Source organism: Rattus rattus, chromosome 17 (genome assembly GCF_011064425.1).
Source record: "Rattus rattus isolate New Zealand chromosome 17, Rrattus_CSIRO_v1, whole genome shotgun sequence".
NCBI lineage: Eukaryota > Metazoa > Chordata > Mammalia > Rodentia > Muridae > Rattus > Rattus rattus.
Genome location: NC_046170.1, coordinates 29803977 through 29816604, shown reverse-complemented (window position 1 = coordinate 29816604; position 12628 = coordinate 29803977). Strand labels below are relative to the sequence as shown.

The window sequence follows — 12628 nt, the reverse complement described above, 5'->3', positions numbered from 1 at the left end:
TATTAATTCCAAAGCCGTATCTCATAAAGTTACCTGCCAGACACAGAAATCAGTGATAGGGGGTGAAACGAAAAGAAAAGCCCCCAAGCCGTATGACCAAAGCCTGAGAGTGCAGCCAGCCAGCCATCAAGGCTCAAGTAGAGGGAGGCAGGTGTGGGAGATGTCCGGTAGTGTGAGCTCACACGGTCTGATCTTCCTGGTTCTTCACTGACAAGACCGCAGCCCACAGTCTTCAATATAAGAGCTGATATACTGTGGCACTCTCCTTGGAACCCGTGACCAGATACCGGTTATCAGAGGACACGTCACAGCACAGAATGTCATAGCATTCCTCTGCCTAGAAAGAGAGGAAGACATCACGGAGGGGTGGGCCTCCAAGCCGGACATGAGGACCTCCTGGTCCAAGGTTTATGTAGACCCAGGGTTTCACTGTGTCAGGAGCGAAGCTCAAAGTGAAGACCATGGGTTCACAGGATCAGCCCTCAACCCCTCCTACTACAGAAAGCCATCTCACTGGTATTTTTCCAGTTCTTTCTGAGACCCATCAAGTAGAGATCTGGGGCCACAAACTCTGAGTGTTTCAGTGCTTACACCCTCAGTGCCCCCTGACTCCCCACCTACCTGGAATAGCCTTCTTAGAGAGGGTGCAGCTAAGCAGTGAATCATCTCATCCAGGGTGGCCATGAAATATGTCCCTGGCAAGAGAAAGAGTGGGGGTGGGGCTCATAGACTGAGCCTCTGTTCTAGTTCCAGTTGCCCTCAAGTAGACTGGAGGGGTAGGGGGGAGAGCAACTATCTTCTCTTTCCCTGCCTTATAAGAATCAGACACATGGCCCAAGCCACCCCTTCCTCTGCTGCCACCCTCCTTCCATACCCAGGACATGGTGAGTTATTATTGAACAAGAGGCCCATGAGATAGAACTCCTGAAGCATCTGTCTCCCTGTACCTTCCTGCTTCTTTCTATATGGGAAGCCCCTGTGAGGGAGGCATGAGCGAGAAAGGAGATAGGGACCCAGGGCCATCACCTGGCTTCTAACTCACCGCAGGAGGCGAACTTGAGGTTGTGATGTTGTGTGTATCTCTGGACAACAGCTTTATACTTCTCCTCCCGGTGAGCATGCAGGATGACGATGTCGCTCATCTTCAAGCCAGCTAGCACCCATTCCTCACTGGGGTCGTGGGTAATGCTAAGGATCTGTGGGAAGATTTGAGTCAGCATTCAAGAATGCCAGTGCCACAACTCACGGCCCTGCCTGAAATTCACACTCACCAGCCCTCACCCGTATCCAACCCCCCGCCCTTGGGTCAAACTTTGTCCTGAAGGCACCCGAGCAGGCACCTCATGGCATAAGTTGTGTTGCTGCAGCTTCTGGTAGCTCCTCAGGTCCCAGGAATATAGGGTGGTGTCTTCACCACCTGTCCAGAACTTAAAGCCTGTGATGTCCACACAGCGGGAACCGTAGGGAGGGACTTCATGTTTCCTGGTGGGAAAATGACTCAGAGGTCTTCAGAAATTTTTTGCTCCTAACCTCAAAATTACAGGGTTAGGGAAACCCCTGGATGCACCTTTCAGGCTGCTTGGCATAGTCCTACTGCCAAGAAGGGAAAGTGGGGTCACTTGTTCAAGCCTTTTCCCAAGAGAGACCTGATTGACTCTGGGGAGAAATCCTACCTGATCAAGATTTGGTTCTGCACATCCCAAATCTCCACGAATCCTTTGAAGGAAGCCAAGCAGATGTGAGCATCAGAGGAAAGAGCCAAGGAGTAACATATGGGGCCCGTGGAGGCCATCTGAGCCCTGATCTGGGGGGTGGGCGCCAGGTCCCAAAGAGTCAGAGCCCTGGCCATTCCCCCTGTGATGAGACTCTGCTCATCGGGGAACAGCTTGCAGGCAAGGACACGATTCCGGGGGTCCTGGGGGAAGAACACATGCGGTCAATACACTCGGCAGTGCTGGGGGTCGAGGCCCTGGCTGACCTCTCTAACCCTGATAGAGCCCCTCACCTGAAAGTCCAGCTGGGCCTGAGGTGCCCTGTCGGAGGCATGCAGCGCATCCTCATCCCACACCCTGATGTAGCCAGTGCCACACGTGTACACATGGCGGGGAGCGCTGCTGATAGCAATGGCGTTGACTCGCTTCCCATGGCGGAGCGTGCCAACCCTCCAGGAACCACGTGGGCACTTCCGCTTGACCACTGCCTCATCTGGAATGGGAGGCTGGAGAAAGGACAGGACAGGTCCACCAAGGGGGAAGCCTGCTGTGTCCCTTATCCCCAAGTTTCTAAGCTTTCTCATAAGAGTTTGGCTCAGGGACCCCCCTTCCCCCCAAGTCACACCTCCTGTAGAAATAACACTGTGGGCTAAAGGGCCTACTTATCAGAACAGTGCAAGAGGAAGGACAACCTCATTAAGAAGGTGGCATACCAGATTGCCACTACCTAAGGGAAAGGGAAGAGAAATGTGCAAACACACCACTTCTCCATTCAAGGATGGGTTGGAAAGAGGGATGATGCCTGGGTATTGAAAACACAGTATTAAGGTACTTACAATGGCTTTGAGGAATGACCAGACTTCTCTGTTGGGCAAGGATGAAGAAGAGAACTGGCCTGCAGAGAAACAGTCACATCCACCTCTCATGGACAGGGTATCACAGTAACAGAGATACAAACTCCCGTAACACCAAACCGGGCACCTCATCCTCCATCTTGGATCCATCCTGGGCCACTCCCCCTCCCCACCCACACTGTCACAGCCAGAACTTACCAGTCGCATCTCCCAGTTGAAAGCTATGGCAGAAGGGAAGAGAGGGAAGAGGGTGTGAGGTGCAGAGCTTGGCGCCTGGCCCTCTCTGCCCGGGACGGTCCATCACTGCCCAGCCTTGCTCGCTGCAGCCTTACCTTGAACTGGCTCCTCCTTCTGGTTCGGCCTCTGAAAACCACATGGGCTGGAGCCCAGATGCGTCCTGGGCCTGAGGGTCCCACTGCTGCTGGGTCATACTGTGCATCTCCTGACAAACAGGGCCACGCTGTATTGAGGGACATGGGGGCAGCTGGAGCATTCCCTGTGCACTGTCCATTTGGTGTTGCTCTTGTTGCCCATGATGAGGAAAAATACCAGAGCTTTCTGGCATCTTCTTTAGCTCCTGTGTTTCATCATAAATTCTGAGTGTCCTGAATGAGTCCTCTTTCTCTTCACTCATGTTCTCGGGTCAATCAAGTTAATGAACCATCTGGCTCTAGGGACCCAGCAAACAGATCCTGGGTTCCCAAGTCATCCTGATCTCCTGTACTACGGAAGAGAACAGAAAAGGGCTGGGACAGGAGCTCTGTTGGTGAACGCTTGTTGCACAAGCAGAAGAATCTGAGTGCAGATTCCCAGGCGGCCATGTGAGAAGCCGATCATGTATCTGTCATCCTAGTGCCAGGAAGCTGGAGACAGGGTCCCTGGGGCTTGTTGGCCAGCCACTCTGAACGACTAAGCTCTGGGTTTAATGAGAGACCCTGCCTCAAAAGAAGCAAGGATAAGGCAAGGACCCAGGGAGATGCCTCCACTAGTCAGATGGCCTGACTTCAATCCTCAAGCCTGTGTAAAAATCCAGATGTGGCGGCACACGTCTATAATCTCAGCACGTCTCCAACAAGATGGAAAGAGGGAGCAGAACTGTTCAGAAGCCTGAAGACGGCTGCCCTGGAGTATGCAGCTTAGCAATAGACACAGAGAAACCCTGTCTCAAAATAAGGCGGGAGAAGAGGACACCAGCCGAGAAGCTGCCCTCTGGCCTCCTCTTGTGCGGTATGTGCACACTCACGTTCACATGCACATACATGCACATGCACTCACCCCACAAAGCAATTTCAAAAGAGGCTGAGTACAGTTGAGGAAGACAGTGGATATCAACCTCTGGCCCCCACACACATATCTACACAGAAGAGCACACACACACACACACATACACACACACACAGGTGCCCACACATATCTACACAGAAGAGCACACACACACACACAGGTGCCCACACATATCCACATAGAGGAACACACACACAGACACACACACACACACACACAAGCACACGCACATGCACACGCACACATACACATGCATACACAAGTGCCCATACATATCCACACAGAGGAACACACACACACACACACACACACACACACACACACACACACACACACACATTCACACATGGAACAAAGGCAAAAACTCAGGTACATTGCACAAAGTCTGTTCCGAATATTCTGAGAACACCTCTTTTAATGTAGAGTCTCAAATAATTGACTGCCAACCAACTTTTGCAGAAACTGACTGTGCTTCTGCATAGACAAAATCAAACTCACCCTTTACTTTGGACACACCCATTTCAAATGTGGTTCATCCCCAACATTACCCAAACCCTGAGGCAACAGACAATCCACATGCAGGTCATGGGGTGTCTCACCCACGACAGGAGACAGTGTGGAGGAGCTTGGTACCATGGACTCAGACACAAGACACTGTCTGGTGAGACAGGATGTAGATGTTGAAAACCTGGCCTGCCCGTAATTGATATTTGCTGTACCCTGAGATAATTCTAAGATGGGAATGGAGTCACCCTGAAGGCTGTGGAACATTGTAGAAGGCTAGCAGCAAATGATACATGGAAGAAAGCACACTGAACTGCAGCCTGTTCAGGAGAATCAGTAAATTTAAGACAAGCCAGTGCCCTGTTTAGAAAGATTCCACTCCAACCTACCCAACAGCTAATCCTAGAAATGTCCCTGGGAAACTCCACGTTTTCTTTCTTTCTTTCTTTTTTGTTTTTAAAGATTTATTTATTTATTTATTTACATGAGCACACTGTAGCTGTCTTCAGACACACCAGAAGAGGGCATCAGATCTTATTACAGATGGCTATAACCCATCAGGTGGTTGCTGGGAATTGAACTCAGGACCTCTGGAAGAGCAGTCAGTGCTCTTAACCGCGGAGCCATCTCAGTGCCATGTTTTCTGTTAAGAGAACTTAAGAGAAACCTCAGGGACATGGGTAGCCATGGAGAGGGAATCTTCCATTCAGAACAATGGTTTTGTCAGCCAGGTTCAATCTATGTCTCTCATAGACGCCTCCTAGCAGGGCTTCAACAGAAACCCAGAGGTCTGCCAATGGTTAGTTGTATATTTGGCCCTAAGCTAAATGTTTCACATAGATCCTTGCCACCATATGGTCTATGTTTATGGTTGGTTGATTGCTGTTTTAGGGGCATGCAGATCAAACCCAAGGCCTTCCCCACACATGCTAGGAATTCACTTTATTACTGAACTCTGAGCCTTACTGAACCATTTTATAGGTATTGTCCTGGGACAAAATCTCATCCTGTGGCCCAGGCTGGACTCAAACTTCTGACTATCCTCCTGCCTCAGCCTCTCGAGTGCTAGGGCACATGCCACAGATTTAAAAAGTGAAGTGTAGAACAAGTGAGTTCCGGGTCCCAGGCCAAGTGGTTAGAAAACACAGAACAGCCTCATACCGCGTTCCCTCTGGTTCCCTTTCCTACCTCTCAACAGAAGCTGTAGCCATAAGAACCAAGGCAACTACTCTGACCTAACACCCACTCCTTCACAAGGCTATCCTGTAGACACAATTCGATATGTACAAAATGGTATATGTATACATTGGATCACAATTCGATATGTACAAAATGGTATATGTATACATTGGATCAAACCCCTAACAGCACAGATAAAGATTGGTGATGTAAGCTATAGCCCATCCCCACAGTGGAATAGTACACAGTAGTTTAAAAAAAAACACAAAGACACATTCATTGACATGGAACATTTCATGGTATAGTATTGGGGTGGGGAGTTACAAAGCTCAGAACAATGTTCAACATATATTAACTTTGCATAAAAAAGGGTGGACATTTATTTTCATATATGTTCACACATGTACAACAGATTAAGAAGAATAGCTGTGTTTCCAATATAGAAATTGAAAAATAGGAACAAGGAATGGGAGGGGGGTTAGTCACAACAAGACCTGATACTGCTTTTTCTTCCTGGGGAATGCTTCAGGCCACGTTAGAAACTGTTGAGCCAGGGCCAAATGGCTTTTCATCTTCCCCAAATCATCGTCCTTGTGCTTTCTGGTTAGGTCATTTGTTCAGTTAACATATTTTCTCTGAGAGGCAACAGGCTTCCTTTAACTAGGGACATGGGGTGGGGTGAGGATGACTAGTTTCAGCCCTGGTGAGGGCAAGCAGAGGGGAACAGACCATCTGCACCTTAAGGATCCCTAATAAGTGAAGCCACACTTGCAAGTCCTCTTATGGAAGTTAAGTAAAGCATAAAGACAATGAGACTCCTTAGTCAGGGCTTCTGAATTCAAGGTAACTAGGCTTTCACCATAAACTTAAGACAAGGCTTTGAAGGAGACAAGTCACGGGTTCTCCTCTCTTCTCTCCCAGAGCAAGCAACCCTGCACTCAAAATACTCTTGGGAACTCACCTCAGAAGGTAAGTCAAAGCCTAGAGATTGAGAGTGAGAGAGTAAAGACCCAGATAGGCCTGGATCCATCCTTCCATGCCTGGGGAGTCAGGGTGGTGGGCTGCCCAACACCTTTGGTAAACACCGGCCTAACAAATACTGAAGCCCTGGGTGAGAACCCAGTGAAATGCTGCATTCTGAATGGCTGGTGAAAATCAGGGCATGGCCACACTCGCACTGAGCTCTTGTGTTTTTGGGTGGAGAATGAGGCAGGGATCTCTCCACATATGTTCGGCAGATAGACTGAGAAACTTCAGGGGTGTATTCTGGGTTTCTGCTCACCTATAAGAGCCAGGATTTGGTCAAAAGGTACTTGCTTCCCCACCTCTAGGTGAATTTCCTTTGCTCCTAGGGCCAATCTTCAGCAAGCCAGCATTAAGGAGTTAGCAAAAGGGGGGTCCATCCCCTCTCCTGCCCCCTGGTTTGTATTTATGCCTGTCATCTTTTACCAGAGTTTCTGAAGTTAACCACCTTGAATTTCTGTGGCTGTCTTTCTAGAGGTTCTTAAATTTGAGCATCCTTCAGAGTCCTCTAGAGGTCTTGATCTCTCACATCCCAGAAATTCTCATACAAGAGGTCCAAAGCTAAGAATCTGTACTTCTCACTGGGTGTTTGGTGATGAAGATCGGGCCTTAGGAGAAATGGTTGTGGTGGCTGGAACGGTAGTGATACCGGAGATGCTGGGGGTTGTCAAGATGGGATGATGGAGAAGATTGGTGATGTCAGGATGGGAGTAGTGGTAGAAATGGGGTTGGTAATGGGGATGGGAATGTGGCAGAAGTGGCGGTTGTAGATGGTGATGCAGTGGTGCTTGTAGATGGTGATGACGTTACTATGGTAACGGTAATGGTGATGGTAGTGGGAGTAATGGTTGCAAGACTGGTGGTAATGATAGTGATTCATGTTACTGTGCTAGTTTTTAGTGATGTGGCGGTGGTAATGGTGATATCAGTGGTGTTGTGGTGAGCATATTAATGTGAGGTGCTGCTGCTGCTGCTGGTGGCAGTGGTGGCGGTGGCTGCGGTGGTGGCAGTGGCGGTGATGTTGGTGGTGGTGGTTAGAGAACCATGTTTGAGAAGCTCTGCACAACCCTTCTGCTCCCTGGTTCCTTCCCACAAAAGGACAGTTGCTAGTGGGTCTGGACACTCCTATCCTCCTGCCTCATTTGCCCCATGCCTGACCTCTCCCTTACCAAACTCTCTACTCTGGCTTCTTTCCCATCCCTTGACTTTCTTCTATTGAAGCAAAAATCTTGCAATGGCTGCTGCTTAGAAGTATTTTACCTCCCGTCTCCAAAATCCCATCCCTTCCTCTCCCTCCTCTTCTTGTCCCCAAGACTTTGGAAGTCTGGTGCTTAAGATACGAGTACATTCGCTCTCTTCTATTTCAATGTTTCTGCCATCCCCGACCCACAGTTTTCTAAGCAGCATGTTCCCACCCCCGGGCTTTGGCTCCTGCTTGTCCCTTATCTTGGAATGAAGTTCCCTGGTCACTTGTATATCAAACAGATACATAGATGCTCCCATGCACTGAGCCAAGTCTGTGCCAAGGACCTAAGACCGGACCAAAGGACCTGAGACCAGGAGTCCTTGAGGAACTTAAAAGGGGAGACAGTGCCTGCGGTCACTACAGCCCTTGGAGGAAAAAACTTCTCAAAGGGGTCACTGGATTTTCCATGAAGTGGTTAATTGTTTATTGAAGCCTACTGTGTAACTAACTACCCAGGAGGGAACTTCACATAAATCCCTGTCCTGACACAATCCATCTTTTCGTGAATATCTCTTTATTGGTTCTCACAGGGAATACATAGTGAGGGACACAGGGCCTGGGTTTTGTCCCTAATTTGGAACCACAAGAATTAAAGTGGGATCGGGGGATACAATCCCAGTTTCTTGTCTAAGACCAGAATACAAATCCAAGCCCAGATGACTATTTTTACTGTTGTAAGAAGTATTAAATAGGAGGGGTTTTTTTCCTATCAAATACTACAAAACTTGTGCTTAGGACAAGAAAATAAAATCTTTTTTCAGCTTGTTTTGTTTCTTTGAGACAGGGTCTCACTGTACAGCCCTGGTTGACGTGGCCGTTCTTGAACTCAAGAGATCCACTTGCCTCTGTTTACTGAGTGTTTTGATTAAATATGGGTGCCCACCGTGCCTGGCTATAGTTGCATTTCTTATTAAAGGACACTGGAATGATTCTCAACTTGTGAGACAAGGTCTCCCTGTGTAGCCTTGGTTGGTCCAGAACTCCCTAGTAGACCAAGCTGGCTTTGAACTCATAAAAATCCACTTGTCTTTGCCTTCCGGGTGCTGGAATTCAAGGTTCATCTCCACTACCTTCTAAGACTTTTATGCCAATGTTTTGATCACCCCCCCCCAAAAAAATTTGGTTAAAAACCTTTGTTTACACAAAGACCCTGCTGCATTCTCAAATTAAATAAACTGATGCTCTTCCCCTTTGTTTCCTTTGTACTGTTTAAAACTAGCCGGTCTCAGAGTACTGTGAGATCAAACCCTAGCCAATAGGGGAAAGATGCAGTCACTTCCGCATTAGAGTAAAAACCAATCGTGCTTCCTCTTTAAGGTTCCTGCTCTTCCAAGCATACCATCTTGACCAAGAGCAAAGATTTGCCTCGTTGAGGCACTTCCATTGGAGTGGTAATCTAGTTCTTGCCCCATGAGCTATTTTTAACAACGTGTTTGGGTATTTTGGCTGCATATGTGCCTGTGTATCACATGTATACAGTGCCCAAAGGCCAGAAGAGGGCATCAGATCCTCTGAGACTGAAGTCATTAGATGGTTGTGAGCCCCCATATGGTTGATGGGAATCAAGCCTAAGTCCTGTGGAAGAAATCAGCCAGCGTCCTTAACTACTGAGCCATCTCTTCAGTCCTCCCCTCTCCTTACATACGACTTTTTATAATATTTGAAAGAGCTTTACTGAGTACTTCCGGGTTTGTGATAGTGAGTAGGTTCAGCTCCTTCTGGAGCCTCAGTTTCCTGACACATAAGCTTCCCCACAAGGTGGCTATAAGAGTGGGCTGGGACAGCGGATAGAGCATCATGCCCTCTCTGGAAATCCTCACCTCGAGGCTGCACTCGATGACCACAGGGGACCTCCCCAACACTGGCCTCTGTGTCTCAGAGTCCCCTAAGGATCACTGAGCCCCAAATGAACATTTATTTACTTGCCATCTGGCACCACTGTTGTTCTCACTGATCTCGGGGCTTTGTCCACGTCCCTCAATATCCACTAAAAGGCAAGCCAATTCCTACTACGGAAACAGAAGTTTGATGACATCTCCTCCAGTCTTAGGAAAGCTGTTTGTTATTAGCTTTATTTTCAGATGGGGAAGCTGAGGTCCAACCTGGAAACACACGACGACAAAGATGTTCTAAAACTGGAAAATGATCGTAGTTGCTCAACGCTGTGACGTCACTGAATTGTACATTTTATAGAGTTAAAATGGTGGATTTTGGGTCATTATTTATGATTTATGTGTAAGTTTCAAGGGATTAAAAAAAAGCAATAAAGAGTTAAAGGCCTGAAAGTCCCAGTATCATGAGCCTTCTTTCTCTCCATCCGGTGAACTCTGGGTAGTTTGCCCTGTGCTTTCTTACCTTTGCAACCATAGGAGGGCTAGTCAGCTGTAGATGTCCCCTTCCAAGGGAATACAGTTAAATGAGGTACGTGGAGGCAAAGATGTGCCCCAGCTGGTGGGTCAACACCTAGGTGATACCAGAATCAAGAGCATTGACCTGCAGACCTTTATTTGAGACTGTGCTCTCTGGTGGGTAAGTGTGGAGCAGCTTAGATCTAATTTCCACCTATGAGGCCCTTGTCGTTCCTAGGTAGTTCACTAGAGAGCTATGCTCGGAGCATTGACCCCCACCTCTTCTATCGCCCACTCCAGAAGCTTCTCTTTTAACAAAGTGCTCCAGAGAGAGTCAGCTAGACATCTGTTGATGAAAATGTATAAACGATAATATCCGCAGGTGCCAAACACTTCCTGTCTTCCTTATGCGGTGCAAACGCCTGCAGTTTCAAGTCCAAAGGGTAGAGGGCGGTAAAGAGTAGGCTGAGGTCACAGAATGGGGGGTGGGGAGGGTTGGGGAGACGCAAAAGAGAGGTGACTTTTGCTCTGAACAGTATACAGGAGGATCCTTCCAGGAAGAAGGGACGACAATGGGCTAGGCCACTTTTCACTATTCGTCTCCTCAGTATTCATCTGGTCCTTTGATGTCACGGGGAATGTCCAATTCTCCAAGCCTTATCGGGTCTCCTTTCAGACAAGCGTGATGATGGCGGTCGCCTCACACAAGGCGCTGTCCTTACCCACCCCGAGACTGAACACTTGCATTCCGAATCCTACAATCCAGTTTCTGTCCAGAATTCTCCGTTTTCTTCCTAGGGAGCTTTGAGCTAAGCCTTTGTCACTATCAGGGTCTTGGGGCGACATGCCTCACCACAGCTGCTCTCGTGAGCTCCTCTGACTGGGAGCTGGTTCGTCACTGGACTGCTTAGCCCTCTTTAAAGAGGATGTGGTGGGCTAACGGGAGCGCTCCCCTCTGCCACTCTTGCAGCCCTCTGGTCTCCACCATCTCTTCAGGCTCCCCTAGGAGACGCCGGGGACATTTTCCCACCAACACCTCAGCCCCGGCTGCTGAGGTGGGGTCCTGGATCTGAGGCAGTTGGCGAAGGGCTTCTCCTCAGGTTCAGAACAGAGAAAGAGCCTTCGTGTGGCCGAGGAGACCAGGTGGCCTCACACTGGTGACTTGGCGACGACTTGTTTCCCGCCTTGCTGGAAGCGGCCAGGAGAGTTGCTCCACAAGATGCAGCAGGAGCCGGAGGACTCCTAATGGCTGCTTTGCCCTCCCTCCTCCCCATGCAAGGCACCCCCAGACCCGTATATAGCGCTCATGTCCCTGTCCCCTTGCACCAGATGCCAGCAGCAGGCCCACACAGCCCTGCACGAGGCCCCCCGAGAATGGCGGGATCTTGTGCAGCTGGGTGCATGAGGCTCGGGCCTGCGCTGGGAGGAGCCCTCGGAGGCCCACGCCCTGGTGACAAATGGGCGGCTCCAGCCCGCGTGAGGGAAAGACTGGAGGACACACAGGGGTCGACGGCGACAGATTAGTCTCTTACCGTGACTGGCTGCGAGTCTCTGGTGGGACCCGGAGGCCGCCACAGGAGACACTTGGCGCAGTGTGCAGTTGAGGGAGGCTTCCTGGAGGCTGGGCTTGGACGGTGGGTGGGTGGGATTTCCGCGGCCGATAGGGGGTGGGAGCCACACCTCAAGAACATGGCAGCCATTTGAAGACCCGCCCTGCTATGGTAGATGAAACTGGAGCAGGAAGGAGGCAGACGAAAGAGTAGGCCGATGACTCCCGCCTACCCAACTGGTTCAGGCCTTAGCAGGGAGCCCCCAGGAGGCCTGGAAGGTGCTTCACCTGAGCTGTAGTGTGTGGAACTAAAGGAAACTGGGACCTTGCCCAACCCTATGGCTGCGTGCTTATCCCTGAAAAGGCCAAGATCAGCTCATCTCCGGTTGTCCGATTCTTGACTAAGCGGAAGGGGCTGGCAGGCATTCTGGAATAGAACGGAATGCTCCTCAGTTCCTGGTCAGGCAGGACAACAACAGACAAAAGTGGGAAAGTGGTCTGGAGGGTGCCGGGATTTCCGAGGCAGAGAGGCCGAAGAGAGTCTTCTCAGAAACCCCTCTCAGACTCAGGTATGCCCAGGTGTTTTCTGAGGGTACGCGACGGGTTTTGGAGGGTACCCTCCACTCCTGAGACAGATGTACCGATCCAGACTGAAGGAAAAAGATTGTAACCGGTGCCCATCTGGGCCTAGAGCTCCAGGTGAGAAATGTTACAGTGTAGAAAAAAATAGTCTTTGGGGCTGAGGCTCCTCCTCTGTCACTCTAAGGCACAAGGCTTGGGCAGCGGTGCCTGGGTTACTCTGTCTGGGGATGAGGCTTAATGGCTTGAGGTTTGGCAGGTGTCAAATAGCTTTCTTCGCCTGCGGGTCTTTGGGGTCTGAGCAGAGAGACGAGTCCTGGACGGTAACAGTCCTACAGAGAGGGAGAAAA

General features: G+C 49.7%; 1 protein-coding gene across 1 annotated transcript; it reads right to left on the bottom strand.

Moving 5' to 3' along the window:
* Nucleotides 1–232: 232 nt before the first annotated feature.
* Nucleotides 233–11850, bottom strand: Tle7 (TLE family member 7). Its single transcript, XM_032887434.1, has 10 exons — nt 11683–11850; nt 2899–3008; nt 2765–2787; nt 2549–2607; nt 2006–2218; nt 1674–1915; nt 1341–1482; nt 1043–1196; nt 622–695; nt 233–337 (listed from the first exon to the last, which is right to left on the bottom strand). Exons 1-10 carry the CDS (start codon nt 11848–11850, stop codon nt 233–235), a joined length of 1290 nt encoding a protein of 429 aa, XP_032743325.1.
* Between the last annotated feature and the right edge of the window lie 778 nt (nt 11851–12628).